The 18576-nt window shown below is 29.6% G+C and overlaps 2 protein-coding genes across 2 annotated transcripts in view; one reads left to right on the top strand and one right to left on the bottom strand.

The window, feature by feature from the left end:
* Positions 1–745, bottom strand: part of LOC142241856 (uncharacterized) — a 62988-nt gene extending 62243 nt beyond the window's left edge. Inside the window, exon 1 of the mRNA XM_075313684.1 lies at positions 448–745. Within this exon, the coding sequence (XP_075169799.1) occupies positions 448–477 (30 nt within the window). The 5' untranslated portion in view covers positions 478–745. The remainder of the gene's footprint in view (positions 1–447) is intronic.
* Positions 741–18080, top strand: Cpr49Ae (Cuticular protein 49Ae). The gene is made up of 3 exons (XM_075313686.1): positions 741–938; positions 9551–9669; positions 16708–18080. The coding sequence occupies exons 1-3, from the start codon at positions 930–932 to the stop codon at positions 16973–16975; spliced, it is 396 nt and encodes a 131-aa protein (XP_075169801.1). The 5' UTR covers positions 741–929; the 3' UTR covers positions 16976–18080.
* Positions 18081–18576: the final 496 nt, after the last annotated feature.

The raw sequence follows: 18576 nt of genomic DNA, 5'->3' as shown, positions 1-18576 counted from the left end.
CACATTGCATTGAAACCACTTAACATAGAGAAGCTTTGAAACCCTCAAAAATGTCACCAGCATTACTGAGGTGGGATAATCCACCGCTGAAAAACTGTTTGGTGTTCGGTCGAAGCAGGAATCGAACCCACGACTTTGTGTATGCAAGGCGGGCATGCTAACCATTGCACCACGGTGGCTCTTAGAGCAATATTTGGATGTGTTACAAACGGAATGACAAAGTCAATATCCCCCATGCTATGTTGGAGGGTATAAAAAATATTCTATTGTACACAAGCTTATATTAAATATCAATAAATAAATTTAAAAAACAAAAAAAAACTGTAGAAATTTATGAAAATATAACGAAATTCCGTTTTCCATATAAACGAATTCCTCAAAAAGGGAGAGACACACTTATCAAAGTTCTTAAAGTACAAGGCCTAACATATTTCAAACTAACCTTACCTTCGTATTATATGTATAAGTATGATGCATTTATTTTGCTTTTGGTCTCCCATCTGTTGCATTTGTTGCTGTTGTTATCGACATCATCGTCTTTGTGTTGTTACAGTGCTTGCTCTTGGTGTTGTTGTTGTTCGTAGTGGTGGTGGTGTTGTTTCATTGCATTTCTGTGTAATTTTCATCTCAGAGCAACTGCTGGCTGTGGTTGTTGCATTTGATATTGCCATGCATTTGACTAGGTTGCATCTTTTCGGTCGTATATATAGCACTGGTAGCCGGCATTTCAAATCATAAAAAATTCTCTCGTTCAATTAACAACTTCTAAAGATCTCTGCAAGAAGTTTTTATTTATAAAAAAAATTCTTGAAAGGACATCTTTATACATCTGAAGATCAACAATCTAAAGATATCCGAAAACCGGGACCAAAAATACACAAATTAATTGTAGTTCGATTAGTGGAATCGTAATTAAATAACAAAATAAAATGAAATTTGTAAGTTTGTGTGTTTGTGAATAGAGACTACTGAGTGGCAAAAAAAGCACTGACAATTACATTCAATATTCATAGTGATATTAGAGTATATTAAATATAAAAAAAAAATATTAAAAGGAAAATATTTTGTAAACAAGAATGACTAAAACTAACATAAATCTGATGATATTTGAAAATAAAAATATTATTGAAGCCTCTCCATTGCATAAAATGTCATAGAACCATAGTGCTTCGTAGGATTTAAGGTATAAATTCCATTTTCTGGCGAAATATTTGAAAATAAGGATTAATAATTTTTGAATGTGAAGTCTTTAACAAACTTGTAAACACAGCCAAATTCTTCTATTCGCCTTGTGCCCACGATCTGTTAAACATTCCCCGACAATGCATCATATTTGGTCGTCATTTGAATAGCTTGAAATTTGGAAATTGACATTCTTTTGTTCGGTAACCCCTTCCTATAGACTACAAGCTCAATTTTATTTCTTGAGAACATAGAAATATAAAACCGGCAATTGGATACCATCCAATCTCTGATCTATTTTACTCGTTTTAAGGCAATAAAAATATCCTATTTTCGTTCTTGATTTCTCAACAAGAACAACGTATCATTTCAGTGCAGAAAGCTTATTCAACTTCTCACCTTTAAAGAAATCGAATGAAAATTGCAACTTCCATATGGCCGGGATATAAATCCTGGAGATTGATTTTATATATTAATCTGTATATGGATTTAAATAAATCTATACTAGAAGTTTTGGTATAATACCACCTTCTCCCCCGGAGGGAGTACCGTGTCGAAATATTGGTCTCAGATCCTACAAAAATGCCGGGTCAATCTGGTGATATCTGTCTGTCCGCCTGTTGAAAACCATGTATATGGATTTAAATAAATCTATACTAGAAGTTTTGGTATAATACCACCTTCTCCCCCGGAGGGAGTACCGTGTCGAAATATTGGTCTCAGATCCTACAAAAATGCCGGGTCAATCTGGTGATATCTGTCTGTCCGCCTGTTGAAAACCATGTCAACTTTCGAACAAAATAAGCTATTGGCTTGAAAGTAGGCACAAAAAGTTGTTATTGATGTATGTTGGATGGTATTGCAATTAGGCCCTATTGGATTTTTAGGTATAACCACCACACAAACCGATCCCGATTTTTTGAGCCTCCTGAAGCCGCAATTTTTATCCAATTCAGTTGAAAATTGTCATACGATGTCGGTATCTATCGATTAACTGCTATGCATATCAGGCCCATATCATCAATTTTTAAGTATAACCACCACACAAACCAATCCCGATTTCTGGAGCCTCCTGAAGCCGCAATTTCTATCCAATTCACTTGAAATTTGTCTATTGTATTAACTGCGGTATCTATCGTTTAACTGCTATACATATCAGGCCCATATCATCCATAATTATATATACCATCCTTATAAGCTGATTCCCAGATTAGAATTTGAAAACTGATTCCCAGTTGCAATTTTGTACATGATATCAGTATATGCCTTCAATTAAAAATTTGTCACCACTAGTAAGGAAAATTTAGGCTAATTTTAGAAAACTTTAGCTCAACTGTATTACAAACGCCGATATCGTAACAAAAGTTAATATTTTTCGATAAATTGAAAAAAATATCCCATCAAAAAAGTTCCTAAGTCATCCAAAAAAGCTCTTTTAGAGATAAATTTAATTTTCACTTCACAAAAAGTTCTTTTGAGGTTATATATAAAAATCCTTTGTTATAGGCAGTTCCAGTAATAAATTCAAATTTTCTGAATTTTATTTCGTGCATAAAACACAGCAAAGACAAATAAACTAATAGAAATTTCCAAAAATTATTTGGCTGGTATTATTCAAAAATCTTTACGTAGAGATAAAAATCGAAAAAGTAAAGAAAAAAATTATTTTTGTATTTTTTTAAATCAATTTTGAAAATACTGATCCAAAAATAATATTTTCATTGCTTTTTATAACCTCCACCATAGGATAGGGGTATATTAACTTTGTCATTCCGTTTGTAACACATAAAATATTGCTCTAAGACCCAATAGAGTATATATATTCTGGGTCGTGGTGAAATTCTGAGTCGATCTAAGCATGTCCGTCCGTCTGTCCGTCTGTTGATATCACCCTAATTTCCGAACGAAACAAGCTATCGACTTGTTATTGATGTAGATCAGATGGTATTGCAAATGGGCCATACCGGTTCACTTCTACGTATAGCCCCCATATAAACGGCTTGCGAAGCCTCTAAGAGAAGCATATTTCATCCGATCTGGCTGAAATTTTGTACATGGTGTTGGTATATGGTCTCTAAAAACCATGCACAAATTGGTCCACATCGGTTCATAATTATATATAGCTCCCATATAAACCGATCCCCAATCACAGAAAAATCACGATTGCCATTCGAGCCAAAAATAATCTACCAAAATTTTATTGCCATAGAAAATTTTGTCAAAATTTTATATTTCTATAAAAAATTTTGTCAAAATTTTATATTTCTATAGAAAGTTTTGTCAAAATTTTATTTCTATAGTAAATTTAAAACATAATTTCTATACAAAATTTTGTCAAAAATTTATTTCTATAGAAAATGTTGTCAAAATAGTATTTCTGTAGAAAATTTATGAAGCATTTCATAGTTGGATAGGAATATTTTACAAAATCTTCCAAAACATCAAGAATTCTACCAATCTACCAAACAGTAAAAAATTTACGTATTTAATCGACCTTTCTTTCGTCTACTATATATCTCGCATGGACTAACTTACAATTTAGAAGATGATGTTAAGAAGTTTTAAGATGCCTTGCCATCGACCGCAACCCAAGTAATTTAATTGAGGATGGCCATCTTTAGTAAAACTTTCTAAGCAATCCATGGTGGAGGGTACATAAGATTCGGCCTGGCCGAACTTACGGCCGTATATACTTGTTTTGGTACATTGTTTCCGTATAATTATTTTTTTCACTTACAAAAAATATCGTAGTCTGAAGGAAAAAATTAGAGTTAAAATTTGCAAAAGTTTCATTTCATTAGCACAATGGACTGAATAGTCTAAGTGAGCCTGAAACTTAATCGGGCTGCAACTTTAACCTTTAACCATGAGCACAATACGAAGTTAAAAATGGACGCATTTGTGGTTATATTATTTTGTAGGAAATACGAATTTAGTAAATCTTAATGCTTCATTTTTGTATAGTTTTCCCACTCTTTAGATCTTTAAACTAACATACACAAAAAATTATTAATGTGAAGGAAACATTCTCATATTCACTAAAAAAAGTTTAATTGGGTCCAAAGATTTTGACCTTCCCCTAAGGATTTTGGTATTGATTCCGAGCCAAAGATGTGGCTTCTTTAAAATAAAGAAATTTTTTGTGACCTATCTGGCTTTAACTCTAGGACCAATAAAATTAAAATTAGAATACAGATCTCATTTATCAAATTTTCATTCTCTTTTCGCATTTTATGTTATTAATAATGGTACTCACATACAAACAAATGCCAGTTTAAAAATCCAAATTATAACGGATACTTCAAAGTAAAAAATGTTTTCTCAATTCCAAAAAAACTTTAAACCAAAAACGCTAAATCCTCAAAATAAGTCTTAGCCTATATATTAGAAGCATTTTTATCTTAAATCTAAAGTTTCAATATTTCAGTGAATTTAAGGACAATTTCTTTAAAGCAAAAATGTGTTTCTTTACTTTAAGGAAAATTAGCCTTAGTTCAAAGATATGGGATTTTAACGGAGGGACCCAAATTTACAAAATTAGTACCCTAAATGTAATGAAAAAAAATTTTGGGGCAATTATTACAAACTTTATTTTAATTAAAAATTAATTATTTTAAAGAAATTTGTCCTTAATATTTTGTAAATTTCGCATCCTAAACTTGAGGTTGCGTAATCTTTAATATTACGTAAATATTTTTTCAGTGTTGTAGAAGTGTTAAATAAAACATAACAATTTCCATATTAAATTTAAGACCCTAGCAGTCAAAGCTTACAATTATATTTATAATTTTATTTTAAATGTAATTAATCAATTAATAAATAAATAAAATTTACATGAACTTAGGTATAGTAACAGCTCTTTATTTCAAGTTCCATTGTGATTTCCATGAACTTAAATAGAGTTAAATTGGTGGGTTCACTTTCAGTATGGCCTTTTCTTATCTTTTCATTTCAATTTGTAGACGTTAAAAACTTTATTACATATATATATGAATTTTAAGTTTAGTCTCAAAAATTATTATTTAATTCTCAATTTCGTACCTCGCCCTACTTAATTCTGTACCATGTTATGACAAAATATTTGTGTAACATAAAAATAAATACCCCCTTACATAGTACTCATATATCTCTCCTTGAGTGAGAATAATAACCCTATAACTTTTAATGTTAATTTAAAACAATGGTATCCAATTTTTTGGTGTAAACACACCCTAACCTAATTGATATTTAACCAAAAGTGTCAAATTAAATGTGAGCTAATAAAAACCCCCAACAAACCTATTGAGAAACAAAAACATAGCCATAAACTCAATGGATTGAAGTTACATGGCACATATCATATGTTTATTTGTTTATATGTGTTGGGTTTTATGGGCAACTAACATTTTTAACAGTTATTTTCATTTGATTTTGTTTTTATTTTTGTATTTTTTTATTTTTAAGCCCAACCTATGGCATTTCCTAGATACATTGTAAGAATAATAAAAATAAAAATGTGAAGCTGCAAAACCCACTCACACACCTAAAGACAAAATAAAATATCAGTATATGTAACGCTCTATCGTTAAAACCCTAGGATTTAATTAATTTCTAGTAGCATCATTAAAACAACCATTAGGAATGCAAATAAATATTGGAGACATGACACCTTATTAAGGAAAACCATAAATATTAATAACTTAGGACAGAGACGAAGCTATGATTAAATTTATGAGGAAAGAGGAAACCCAGACCCTTTAAATCGAACAAGTGAGAATAAGCTAAAGTTTGACGGTAAACACAGAAAAAAAAAAATTAAGAAATCCCTGTGGTTGTAGCATTTCATGATTAAGATATAAGCCAATAGAAGCCATACCTTTAGACCACGAGAAGCTAATATTTGTACAAATCTGGCGGCAGGCCTATGGTATATGTAAAACCCTGCTCTTGATTTTGACCAAAAATTTCATATAATGGTAAGGGCTTATGAAAGTGACCCAAAACTTTACCAAAAATAAAAAACGGACACACATTGTTCAATGTAGAAACCTGTAAATTTGATACATTTAGCCAATACGTTATTAAAAACTTTTAAAATTTCCAAAATAATTTAAATTGAAGTTGCCACACACAACTTTCCACATTGTTGGAGTGGTAAAAATAGATGGATTTTAATTGATGAGCTCAGTTGCCAATGTTTTTTCCATTTTTTATACTAATTTTGTATTTACTATAAACTTAGTATTATAAATAAAATCGATTTATTTTCCTGCACCGATGGCGGTTTTAATGATAATCTTATTTTAGGTGGCCCGGTAGAAAAAAAAAATTTACAAAATTTTCTATAAAAATAAAATTTTGACAAAATTTTTTATAGAAATAAAATTGTGACAAAATTTTCCATAGAAATAAAATTTTGACAAAATTTTTCAATAGAAATAAAATTTTGACAAAATTTTCCATAAAAGTAAGATTTTGACAAAATTCTCTGTAGAAATAAAATTTTGACAAAATTTACTATAGATATCAAATTTTTGATATAATTTTCAAAGAAATAAAATTTTGGGAAAATTTTCTATAGATATAAAATTTTGACAAAATTTTCTATAGAAATAAAATTTTGACAAAATTTTCTATAGAAATAAAATTTTGACAAAATTTTCTATAAAAATAAAATTTTCTATAGATATAAAATGTTTGATATAATGTTCTATAGAAATAAAGTTTTGACAACATTTTCAATAGAAATAAAATTTTGACAAAATTTTCTATAAAAATAATATTTAAAAAAAAAAATATAGAAATAATATTTTGACAAAATTTTCTGTAGAAATAAAATTTTGACAAAATTTACTATAGATATCAAATTTTTGATATAATTTTCTACAGAAATAAAATTTTGGGAAAATTTTCTATAGATATAAAATTTTGACAAAATTTTCTATAGAAATACAATTTTGACAAAATTTTCTATAGAAATAATATTTTGAGAAAAAATTTATAGAAATAATATTTTGACAAAATTTTCTATAGATATAAAATATTTGATATAATTTCCTATAGAAATAACATTTTTACAAAATTTTCTATAGATATGCAATTTTTGATATAATTTTCTATAGAAATAAAATTTTGACAAAATTTTCTAAAGAAATAAAATTTTTATATAATTTTCTATAGAAATAAAATTTTTACAAAATTTTCTATAGAATTAAAGTTCTGACAACATTTTCAATAGAAATACAATTTTGACAAAATTTTCTATAGAAATAAAATTTTGACAAAATTTTCTATAGAAATAATATCTTGACAAAATTTTCTGTAGAAATAAAATTTTGACAAAATTTTCTATAAAAATAAAATTTTCTATAGATATAAAATGTTTGATATAATGTTCTATAGAAATAAAGTTTTGACAACATTTTCAATAGAAATAAAATTTTGACAAAATTTTCTATAAATATAATATTTTGAAAAAAAAAATATAGAAATAATATTTTGACAAAATTTTCTGTAGAAATAAAATTTTGACAAAATTTACTATAGATGTCAAATTTTTGATATAATTTTCTATAGAAATAAAATTTTGGGAAAATTTTCTATAGATATAAAATTTTGACAAAATTTTCTATAGAAATACAATTTTGACAAAATTTTCTATAGAAATAATATTTTGAGAAAAAATTTATAGAAATAATATTTTGACAAAATTTTCTATAGATATAAAATATTTGATATAATTTCCTATAGAAATAACATTTTGACAAAATTTTCTATAGATATGCAATTTTTGATATAATTTTCTATAGAAATAAAATTTGGACAAAATTTTCTAAAGAAATAAAATTTTGATATAATTTTCTATAGAAATAAAATTTTTACAAAATTTTCTATAGAAATAAAGTTCTGACAACATTTTCAATAGAAATACAATTTTGACAAAATTTTCTATAGAAATAAAATTTTGACAAAATTTTCTATAGAAATAATATTTTGAAAAAAAAAAAAATTATAGAAATAATATTTTGACAAAATTTTTTGTAGGTAATATTCGACAAAATTTTCTACAGATATACAATTTTTGATATTATTTTCTATAGAAATAAAATTTTTGATATAATTTTCTGTAGAAATAAAATTTTTACAAAATTTTCTACAGAAATAAAATTTTGAAAAAATTTTCTATAGAAAAAAAATTTGATATAATTTTCTATAGAAATAAAATTTTTACAAAATTTTCTATAACTAAATTTTTGACAACATTTTCAATAGAAATAAAATTTTGACAAAATTTTCTATGGAAATAATACTTTAATAAAAAAAATATAGAAATAATATTTTGACACAATTTTCTGTAGAAATAAACTTTTGACAAAATTTTCTATAGATACAAAATTTTGACAAAATTTTCTATAGGAATAAAATGTTGACCTAATTTTATTTAGAAATAAAATTTTGACAAAATTTTCTACTGTAAAATTTTCTTACTGTAGTATGTTTGGTAGAATGCATGATACCCAAATCTTATCAACGTTAAGATCTTCTGGATGTTTGGATGATGATGACTGTGTCCCTGTTAATATTTTTTTCGCGTCGAACACCTAATCTGGAGGAACAGATTAGGGGTTTCAACGCCTCTCGGTTTTTGCATTTTCAGTTCAATGTCAAATGTCTGCAATATCATCCGGTATTTTAATAAACTGCAATTGAAACGCTTCCAAATAGGTGAAACGTACATCTAATATGTTTAAGGTCATCCTTTTAAAATTATATATATGCTTTTATGAATACCAGTTGATCCACGGGTTTACTTTTTTTCAAAAAACACCCTCCTCTGGTTTCGGAAAACTATCCGGTTTTTTTAACTGTAGGAAAAACTCACTTTCAAAAACCCGGTGTTTTGATCATTCTACACATTATAGAACATTTTTTACCTTTGTTTATTCTACTTGTTTGTTTTTTTTTTTTTTTGTTTTTTAGAAAAAAAACTTTGAGAAAAATGCCATCTCTACTAAAGCCAAATAAATAAAATTCATTGTTAACCAGACAATTAGAGAATCAGCAAAGCTGAAATCTTCATAAAACCTAAATCACAAACCAAGCCCATTGGCATAGTCACAATGTATCATCAATCTTAATTAAAGATAGATAATTGAAATTGGAAACAAAAACAAAAACAAAATAATTACCAAGCCTACTGTAAATAGTATATGTTACATAGAGAAACTACGAAGCATTAAGAGATGGAAATCGGCTAAGATTTTAAGGCCATTTTTTAGTTGTCATTTAAAATGCATTTGGTGACCTTTATTTTTGTTTAAATATTTTTATATCAATCCAAATATATATCAACATTTAATAAAGTATTACAATTTATAATTATTTTCAGGAACTCTCCATTTTAATTGTAGCCTGCGCTGCCTCCATGGTCCTGGCTAGACCTCAAGATCCCATTGCCATTGTTAGTCAAGAATCTAATATTGAACCAGATGGTTCATATAATTATGCGTAAGTATTCAAGATCCAATTTTATATTTAATCTATCAACGATTGAATAAATCAATAATCTTAATATTTAGTTATTACAAAAAAAAAATCATAAACATATTAAATTCCCAATTCCATAATTTGATCAATTATAAAATAATAATAATAAATTATTTACTAATTTAACATTACATTACACCTACCATACACTAGCCACAAACCATAAATCTACAAAAATACATTACGCGGGCAAAAGCCGGGTTAGAAACAAATGACGGCGTTTATTTACACATTACCCAGCCAAACGCCGGTTTATAAAGCTATTTTGTAGCATATTTTTGGGCAAACAGCATAAATATCTAAAGACTTAAGACACAAACCCTATATATTTTCATAGAATTATTTCAAGCAAAATCAAAAGACTTAAGACACAATCAACTTTCAAGGTAATTCCAAATTAAATTCCATTGCAATACACTTTTATGTGCTTTTGATGGGAAAGACAAAAATGAGATTTTGACAACTATGAGGATTTGTAATATGTAGTTCAATTTCTATACATATATTTTATTGAATGAACTTGTAGCATAACTTCAGGCGCGAATATGGAAAAGACTTAAGACACAAACCTCTTATAATGCATTCAAAAGCTTCAAATTTCTTTTAATTGGCTGGCATCTGAAATTTTGACCAATTGTCTACCGGAGGAAGCAAAAAAAATATATATTAGAGAGCATTAAGAAACGTAACCATTACTTAACCTTATAAAAATATCGCTTTGGAATTTTTTAAACAGAAATGTTTTTTTTTCCTTTTGAAGAGCTCAATAAGATTTTCTAAAATGGATTTATATTAGAAAATTCTTTCAATATTTTTTTATAGTTCAAAATAATTTAAAACTTTTATTTAGAGTGTATTTCACAATGCTAGAGCTCAAGGATTTCACAAATTACCTCAGTTGTATCCAATCGTACCACGTGGTAAACTAAACCTTCTGAAATAATTTTAAAATGAAAATTTGCTTGTCTATTTATACCTGAAAGCCATTAAGGAGGCCAAAACTCCGAATTACCTACCATTTATAACTGTAGTCTATGTTTATTAAAACAGCTAAGAGTTTATTGAACTGTATCACTAACCCCTCGCTATAAAAACATTTTTGAAAATGTCTTTCTAAATATGAAACTTTGAATTTATTTTTATACTTTTACATAGTTTTTTTTTTTACTACAAAAACAAAAATCAAACCGTTCTCTATTTGTCACAATAAATGGCAGGCGTGAATAAAACCTCATAAAATATGAAACCAAGTGATCGTGATTTTGTTTTTCTTCAACTTAATATATTCCATTTACCAATGTTATGACAGTTATAAAACACTTCCGTAAACAAAATCGTCTAAATCTAAAATATTAATGCCAAAAAAAAGACGGAAGAAACGGAGGTGCCAAAAAAACGTCATCCACAAGACATAGGAATGGACATAAAATACGATATAAGCAAGACCATCGTCATCATAATCTGGCTATACAAATGGGATTATTGGTGAACAATGACATCGAATGTCAGGTTCCATAATAATTTACATACGAAGTGTGTTAACACAACAAGAGAATGATTAATTTCTTTTCTTTTGTATGTTTTTTGGGCCTGAAGATCTAAGACAAATGAAAGAGTGCTACCTAATTCGTAAAATGGCTACATCTCACTGTTTGTTTAAAAGAACTGGTTAGATGTTTAGTTATTATTATGTGTGTGTTTTTTTAAGAAAGTTTAAAAAAGAATCCAATTTGATTTAAAATATAGTTCTACAGCTTTTTCAACATCAAGCGCCAATCAGATTAGATAACATTTAAATAGAAATTCTTATTATCTTAATACACACTCAGACATTTATTAATATTAAATGTGCTAATATGATGATCGCATCAGTCATCAGAATTTTGCTTAGGGGAAATGAAGCAATAAACAGTGTATCCATATTCGGGTTTTGATTCAATTCTAATCAAACATATAAATAATGGATTTAACATTTATTAATTCCTTTCTGTATATCTAAACGATTCCCCCTTTTATGGAATAATGATAAATATAAGAATAGTTTAGCGACGCGTGTTATTTAAATTTAATGGGGCTTTTATTGTTCCACATTCCCCTATAAATGTTGTCTGTGTCTACATGTTTTGCTCTTTGAGAGTCTCGTTGTTTTGTTTTTACAAATAAATATTTGACAGACATTTGAACTAAATTAAATTTCGTTTCATTTAAATTTTTTTGAGCTCATTTTAGTTTTGCAATTATTTGAAGATTTATGTCAATAATATTCATATGTGATTTAAAAACTGCACAATTTTTCCATTTTAAATTGGTGTTTTATCAGTTTGAGATAATTATCGATACTCTTGAGGAATAAGAGGAGGAATGACCGATAATAATTTTAAAATAAATTCAAAAATTTCTGTGTTAAGGACAGTGCCCTAAGTTTTTGATTATTGTGATTTTGATAATTGGTTGATAGTTAGGTGCAAGTAGAGAATGATGTCGGGGAAACTTCTCCTTAAACAGCAATGTCCAGTACTTTGTAAGAATCTCAGAGTGAGCTGCATCTAATTGTATGGAAAGTATGATTCACGCAATCTTTTACAAAGCCCACTGTCTCAGCTATCTTGCTCAGCTTTAATTGCTCCATTTTTGCAGCAATCACTTTAAAACTTATTGAACAATTTGTGATGGTAGCCAACGAGGGAGAAGAGTCACGGTGCACAGAACCTAAATGTCGCTGCGTGCTTTAACATCCAAAAACAAAAGTGAATCAGCGATGTAATGGGAATACGATCTCAGTGTCTGGATCCGTCAATCATGCTGGCAATCTAGGTTTCTCGCCTATATATGATCCGTCGGTGCAACAATTACTTCTGAGTAAGGGTTGCAATAAGAAGTCAACTTTTTGACCATTCGCCTTTTTAAAAAATTTTTTGAAATTTGAAAAAATTGAAAAATTTCACATTTTTGAAAATTATGAAAGGTCAACTTATTTCCCTTTCGATTTTTTCTAAAATTGGAAAAGTCGAGTTTTCGATTTGTAAAAAAAAAAAAAAAAACTTTGCAAAACAAAACTTGATTCAGTGACTCGATAGAATAGGATCTCCCTCTCTCACATATTATAATAGGTTAGGTTAGGTTATGTGGCAGCCCGATGTATCAGGCTCACTTAGACTATTCAGTCCATTGTGATACCACAGTGGTGAACTTCTCTCTTATCACTGAGTGCTGCCCGATTCCATGTTAAGCTCAATGACAAGGGACCTCCTTTTTATAGCCGAGTCCGAACGGCGTTCCACATTCTAGTGAAACCACTTAGAGAAGCTTTGAAATCCTCAGAAATGTCACCAGCATTACTGAGGTGGGATAATCCACCGCTGAAAAACTTTTTGGTGTTCGGTCGTAGCAGGAATCGAACCCACGACCTTGTGTATGCAAGGCGGGCATGCTAACCATTGCACCACGGTGGCTCCCAATATTATAATAAGAAATCAAAAAACTTATTTTTGACCTTAAAATTGTAAAAAATTACGAATTTTTCTCATTTGTATACCCTCCACCATAGGATGGGGGGTATATTAACTTAGCCATTCCGTTTGTAGCACATCGAAATATTGCTCTAAGACCCCATAAAGTAAATATATTCTGGGTCGTGATGAAATTCTGAGTCGATCTAAGCATGTCCGTCCGTCCGTCTGTCTGTTGAAATCACGCTGACTTCCGAACGGAACACGCTATCGACTTGAAACTTGGCATAAGTAGTTGTTATTGATGTAGGTAAGATGGTTTTGCAGATGGGCCATATCGGACCACTTTTACGTATAGACCCCATATAAATGGACCCCCAGATTTGGCTTGCGGAGCCTCTAAGAGAAGCATATTTCATCCGATCTGGCTGAAATTTGCTACATAGTGTTGGTATATGGATTCTAAAAAGCTTGCAAAAATTGGTCCACATCGGTCCATAATTACATATAGCCCCCATACACGCAGAGAAGGAATATGATCACCTCAAACATGTATCAAGAGCAAAATTTTATTTTTGTATGGTGTCCATGTAACATGCTTGTCCCTAAAATGTTATTTTCTCGTCAAATATAACCTGCTTGCCGAAATCAGATACATGATTTCCCAGAGAATAACATGGTTGCGAAAACCATGTTACATGGTCACCACCCAAAAATAACATTTTGCTCTTAAAACCTGTTTGAGGTGATCATATTCCTTCTCTAGGTGTATAAACCGAACCCCAAATTTGGCTTGCGGAGCCTCAAAGAGAAGCAAATTGGATCCGATTCGGCTGAAATTTTGTACATAGTGTTGGTATATGGTGTCTAACAGCCATGCAAAAATTGGTCCACATCGGTTCATAATTATATATAGCGCCCATATAAACCGATCCCCAGATTTGGCTTGCGGAGCCTCAAAGAGAAGCAAATTTCATCCGATCCGTCTGAAATTTGTACATGGTATAAGAATATGGTCTCAAACAACCTAGTAAAAATTTGTCCACATCGGTCCATAATAATATATAGCCCCCATATAAACCGATCCCCAGATTTAACCTCTTGGAGGAGCAAACTCCATCCGATCCGGTTGAAATTTAATACGTGGTGTTAGTATATGGTCTCTAACAACCATGCCAGAATTGGTCCATATCGATCTATAATTATATATAGCCCCCATATAAACCCATCCCCAGATTTTACCTCCGGAGCCTCTTGAAGAAACAAAATTGATCCGATCCGGTTGAAAATACAAATTTTCGTCAACATTTTATATTTCTATAGAAAATTTTGTCAAAGTTTTATTTCTATAGAAACTTTTTCAACCTTTTATTTCTTTAGAAAATTTTCTTTCTATATAAAATTTTGTTAAACATTTATTTCTATAGAAAATTTTATCAAAATGTTATTTCTATAGAAAATTTTTTCAGAATTTAATATCTGTAGAAAATTTTGTTAAAATTGTACATGGTGTTAGTAATCGGTCTCTAACAACCAGGAAAAAATTGGTCCATAACGGTTCATTATTATATATAGCGCCCATATAAACCGATCCCCAGATTTAGCTTGCGGATCCTTTAAGAGAAGCAAATTTCATCCGATCCGGCTGAAATTTTGTACATAGCTTTGGTATATGGTCTCTAACAACCACGCCAGAATTGATCCATAACGGTTCATAATTATATATAGCCCCTATATAAACCGATCCCCAGATTTAACCTCCGGAGCCTCTTGGGAGAGCAAACTCCATCCGATCCGGTTGAAATTTGGTACGTGGTGTTAGTATATGGTCTCTAACAAACATGCCAGATTTGGTCCATATCGGTCCATAATTATATAGCCCCCACATAAACCGATCCGCAGATTTTAGCTCCGGAGCCTCTTGAAGGAACAAAATTCGTTCGATCTGGTTGAAATTTGGTACGTGGTGTTAGTATATGGTCTCTAACCAACATGCTAGATTTGGTCCATATCGGTCCATAATTATATATAGCCCCCATATAAACCGATCTCCACATTTTACCTCTGGAGCCTCTTGAAGGAACAAAATTCATCCAATCCGGTTGAACATACAAAATTTCGTCAAAATTTTATTATAGAAATATAAAAAAAAAATTGTCAAAATGTCTATAGAAAATTTTGTTAAAAATTTATTTCTATAGGAAACTTTGGATACACGACCCTTGTTCAAAGAAAATAATTTGTAACAAATTATTACATATCAAAAGTCTGCAGTATTTGATATTCTTAACGAGTGTTTACTTTAACGAATAACATTTACTCACCTTGCAATATTTTACCATTATGCCATTTAATACAATAAATTTAAAATATATTTTTATATTAAACTTTTTATATGCTTTATATATCAAAGGTTTTTTTAATTATAAACTGGTAGTGGTAATGATATTGTTTTTTTTATTTCAATATAAAAACACACTTTAAGCTGTTATTAATTACGAGTTAAATTTTATGTACAAAAAAAAGGTAAATGGTCATGGTAAGAAATTGCCAAGATTCAAGGAAATACAAAAATTGACATTGACCAGGTTTTAAGGATAACCACAAAATTAAATTCAAAAAATAATTAAATGAATCACAGTGTTAGTAAGAGCATCAAACTAAAAATATTTGTATTTTATATTTTTTGAGTATTTCAATGGTTTTCACGTTAAAGGGCAAACTTGTAAAACTACAGAATTTATCGTGCATTATTGATATCGTTTTAAGACATTTAACTATATGAAATATACCAAAGTTATGCTGCTATTTTAACTCTCTTTAAAATATTCATTTACCGATATAGGTGTTTTGTTTTAAAACCTCTAAATTCCACCATTAATTGTCATCACATTTTTTGATCATTTTTGTCCACACCTTTACTTTCTATGCATTTTAGTTTTTTATTTGTCATTTTTTATCTAATACACCATTTGCCATTTTGTAGATTTTTTTTTTTTTAACAATCTTCGCTATTTCGAGTAATTTCCTTCAAAAAATCAAGTCTAGTTTACCAGTTTGTTTGTCATTGATTTATGTTAATTGTGATTTGATCTGATTTAAAGTCGATTTGGTTTTAATGAACCCATAGTTTATGTGACAATATCAACACATTTTACTGATATTTAATCACTTTGCTGACGATATATATGTCAATATCCATTAATATAATTGAATAAAAAATATTTCATCTTTTAGCATCAGAAATTTACATTTAAAGGCTGGCTGAGCCGACTTAATTATACCCTTAAGCAACACAACGGAATAAATTGACGAAAATCTACAAATATTGACACATCACCAAAAGTATGTGGGCGAGATAGCTCAATTTTGCATTCAAAACTATCACTCATAGCCTATACCTAATATTCATTGCATGTGTTTTGTTCTTACGTATTTTTTTCATTTTATTTTATTATTTTTAGTTATTATAAATTGCCTTAAAACAATTTCGATATATTTTTCCAACAGTATTTTTAAAATTTCCCCCTCTCTCTTTCTATCTTTGCAGCTATGAAACCGCCAATGGCATTAAAGGCGAAGAAACAGGCACCCTAAAGAAGGCTACATCTCCCGATACCAGCGATGTCATCATTGCCAAGGGCTCAGTTTCATATACCTCACCTGAAGGTAATCTAATCACTTTGAACTATGCTGCCGATGATGAGAATGGTTTCCAACCACAAGGAGATCATTTGCCCACTCCTCCACCAATTCCACCAGCAATCCAAAAGGCTTTGGATTACTTGTTGAGCTTGCCTCCTTCCAAACGTCGTTAAGCTGCAAACGCTGCAAATTTTTCTACCGATACAAAATACTAATGAAATTAACTGAAAACCAATATCACTACATAAATTCCAAAAAAAAAACAAACAGAGCCTTTTTCGAACAGAAAACAAAGACGGACAAAAGCAAAGAAGGGATTTTCGAGAATGCTCTTTACCAAAAAAAAAACGAAACGAAACTACAAAAACATAAGAGAGAAAAAATTTCAAATTCCAGCTAAATTTAAGTCACACTTAAGCTCGTATCCTTTGAAATATAGAATATCACTGAAGCACTTAACTCAGCTGTCACATGCACACACATTTCAAACTCACAACACTGTTTCAAAACTGCCTATCACAAAATAAAGTGAGGTTTTTTGTAAGACCCTATAATCAAAACGAACAAAAAAATGCATAACACCAAACAACACTGACTGAATGAGCCATATAAAACACCAAAAAAAAAAAAACAACAACACTTTGAGAAATCTCACTTATTCTATTTCTACATATTTTACTCTCTTGTGATATTCTCTTTTTACGAAGCTATGATATTAAAACTCTCTTTTTACTTAAGTAAACTTTTTATAAGGCTCTTTTGAAGATAATTTTCTCTTACACTCACTGTCCTTCCCTATCTTTCGCTCTCTCTCTCTCTCTTCCCCCTCAATAATGAATAAGTTTTCTCCTAATTTGGAGATTTTTTATGATATGATGTCCTTGTTTTCTTATTAGTCGCCGAAACTTTGCCATTTCGGATACATGTGATATCACTTCACTGCTGAACGATTGATTGATCGATGATTTAATGAAATGAGAGTTGTTTTTTTTTTTCAAACGAAGAGTTATACTACATATATACGAACAAATAGAACTTACAGGAAAATTATTAACATTTTTTATGCAGTCATAAACATACACAACGAAATTCTACAACATTGACCTTGTATGTGTACTATGTAAATATTTATGAATTAAAAATTTTGTTTATCTAATGTTTTATTTTTTATTATCGATTTATTATTTTTTTTTTGTTTTGTTTTGTTATATGTTTATAATTGTGTAAATAATTTATAAGTATGCAAATAAAGAATAAATGATTCTTTACAAAAATAAATTTGAAGGAGTTTTAATAATAACAAGTATATACAGCAGTAAGTTCGGCCGGGCCGAATCTTAAATACCCACCACCATGAATCAAATATAATAGTTTACTTTGAAAACTCTTCGTCGTAGCGGGTTACTTGATAATATATAGAATTTTCGGGGGGTTTGATGGCAAATCATCTCCCAAGCAAATCAGTTCAACCAGTACGCTTCCCGAACAAAAAATTGAAAGATTCTACCTATGACGACTAGATAAGATTCTGGATTTATGAGAACCAATTTTGATTGAGTTTTAGAGAAATCATAAACATATCGTGTATATGATGAAATAACGCCTTGATTTGATATCTTAAATCTGTAGATTTTTTCCGCCATTATTTAAATGAATACAGTATATTAATATTTTTGTGCAAATCGGGTAAAGACTATCGTTTCTAGAAGCCCAAGGAATTAAATCTGGAAATCGGTCTATGAGGAGGCTATACTAAAACATGGGTCGACACACA

This window comes from Haematobia irritans, chromosome 5 (genome assembly GCF_050003625.1).
Source record: "Haematobia irritans isolate KBUSLIRL chromosome 5, ASM5000362v1, whole genome shotgun sequence".
Taxonomy (NCBI): domain Eukaryota; kingdom Metazoa; phylum Arthropoda; class Insecta; order Diptera; family Muscidae; genus Haematobia; species Haematobia irritans.
The sequence above is the reverse complement of the archived record's forward strand: the minus strand, read 5'-3'. Positions and strand labels throughout refer to the sequence as shown.

Coding starts and splice junctions, on each gene's coding strand:
- Cpr49Ae (XM_075313686.1), top strand. Junction 9,670..16,707: donor GATGGTTCATATAATTATGC/GTAAGTATTCAA, acceptor CTATCTTTGCAG/CTATGAAACCGCCAATGGCA.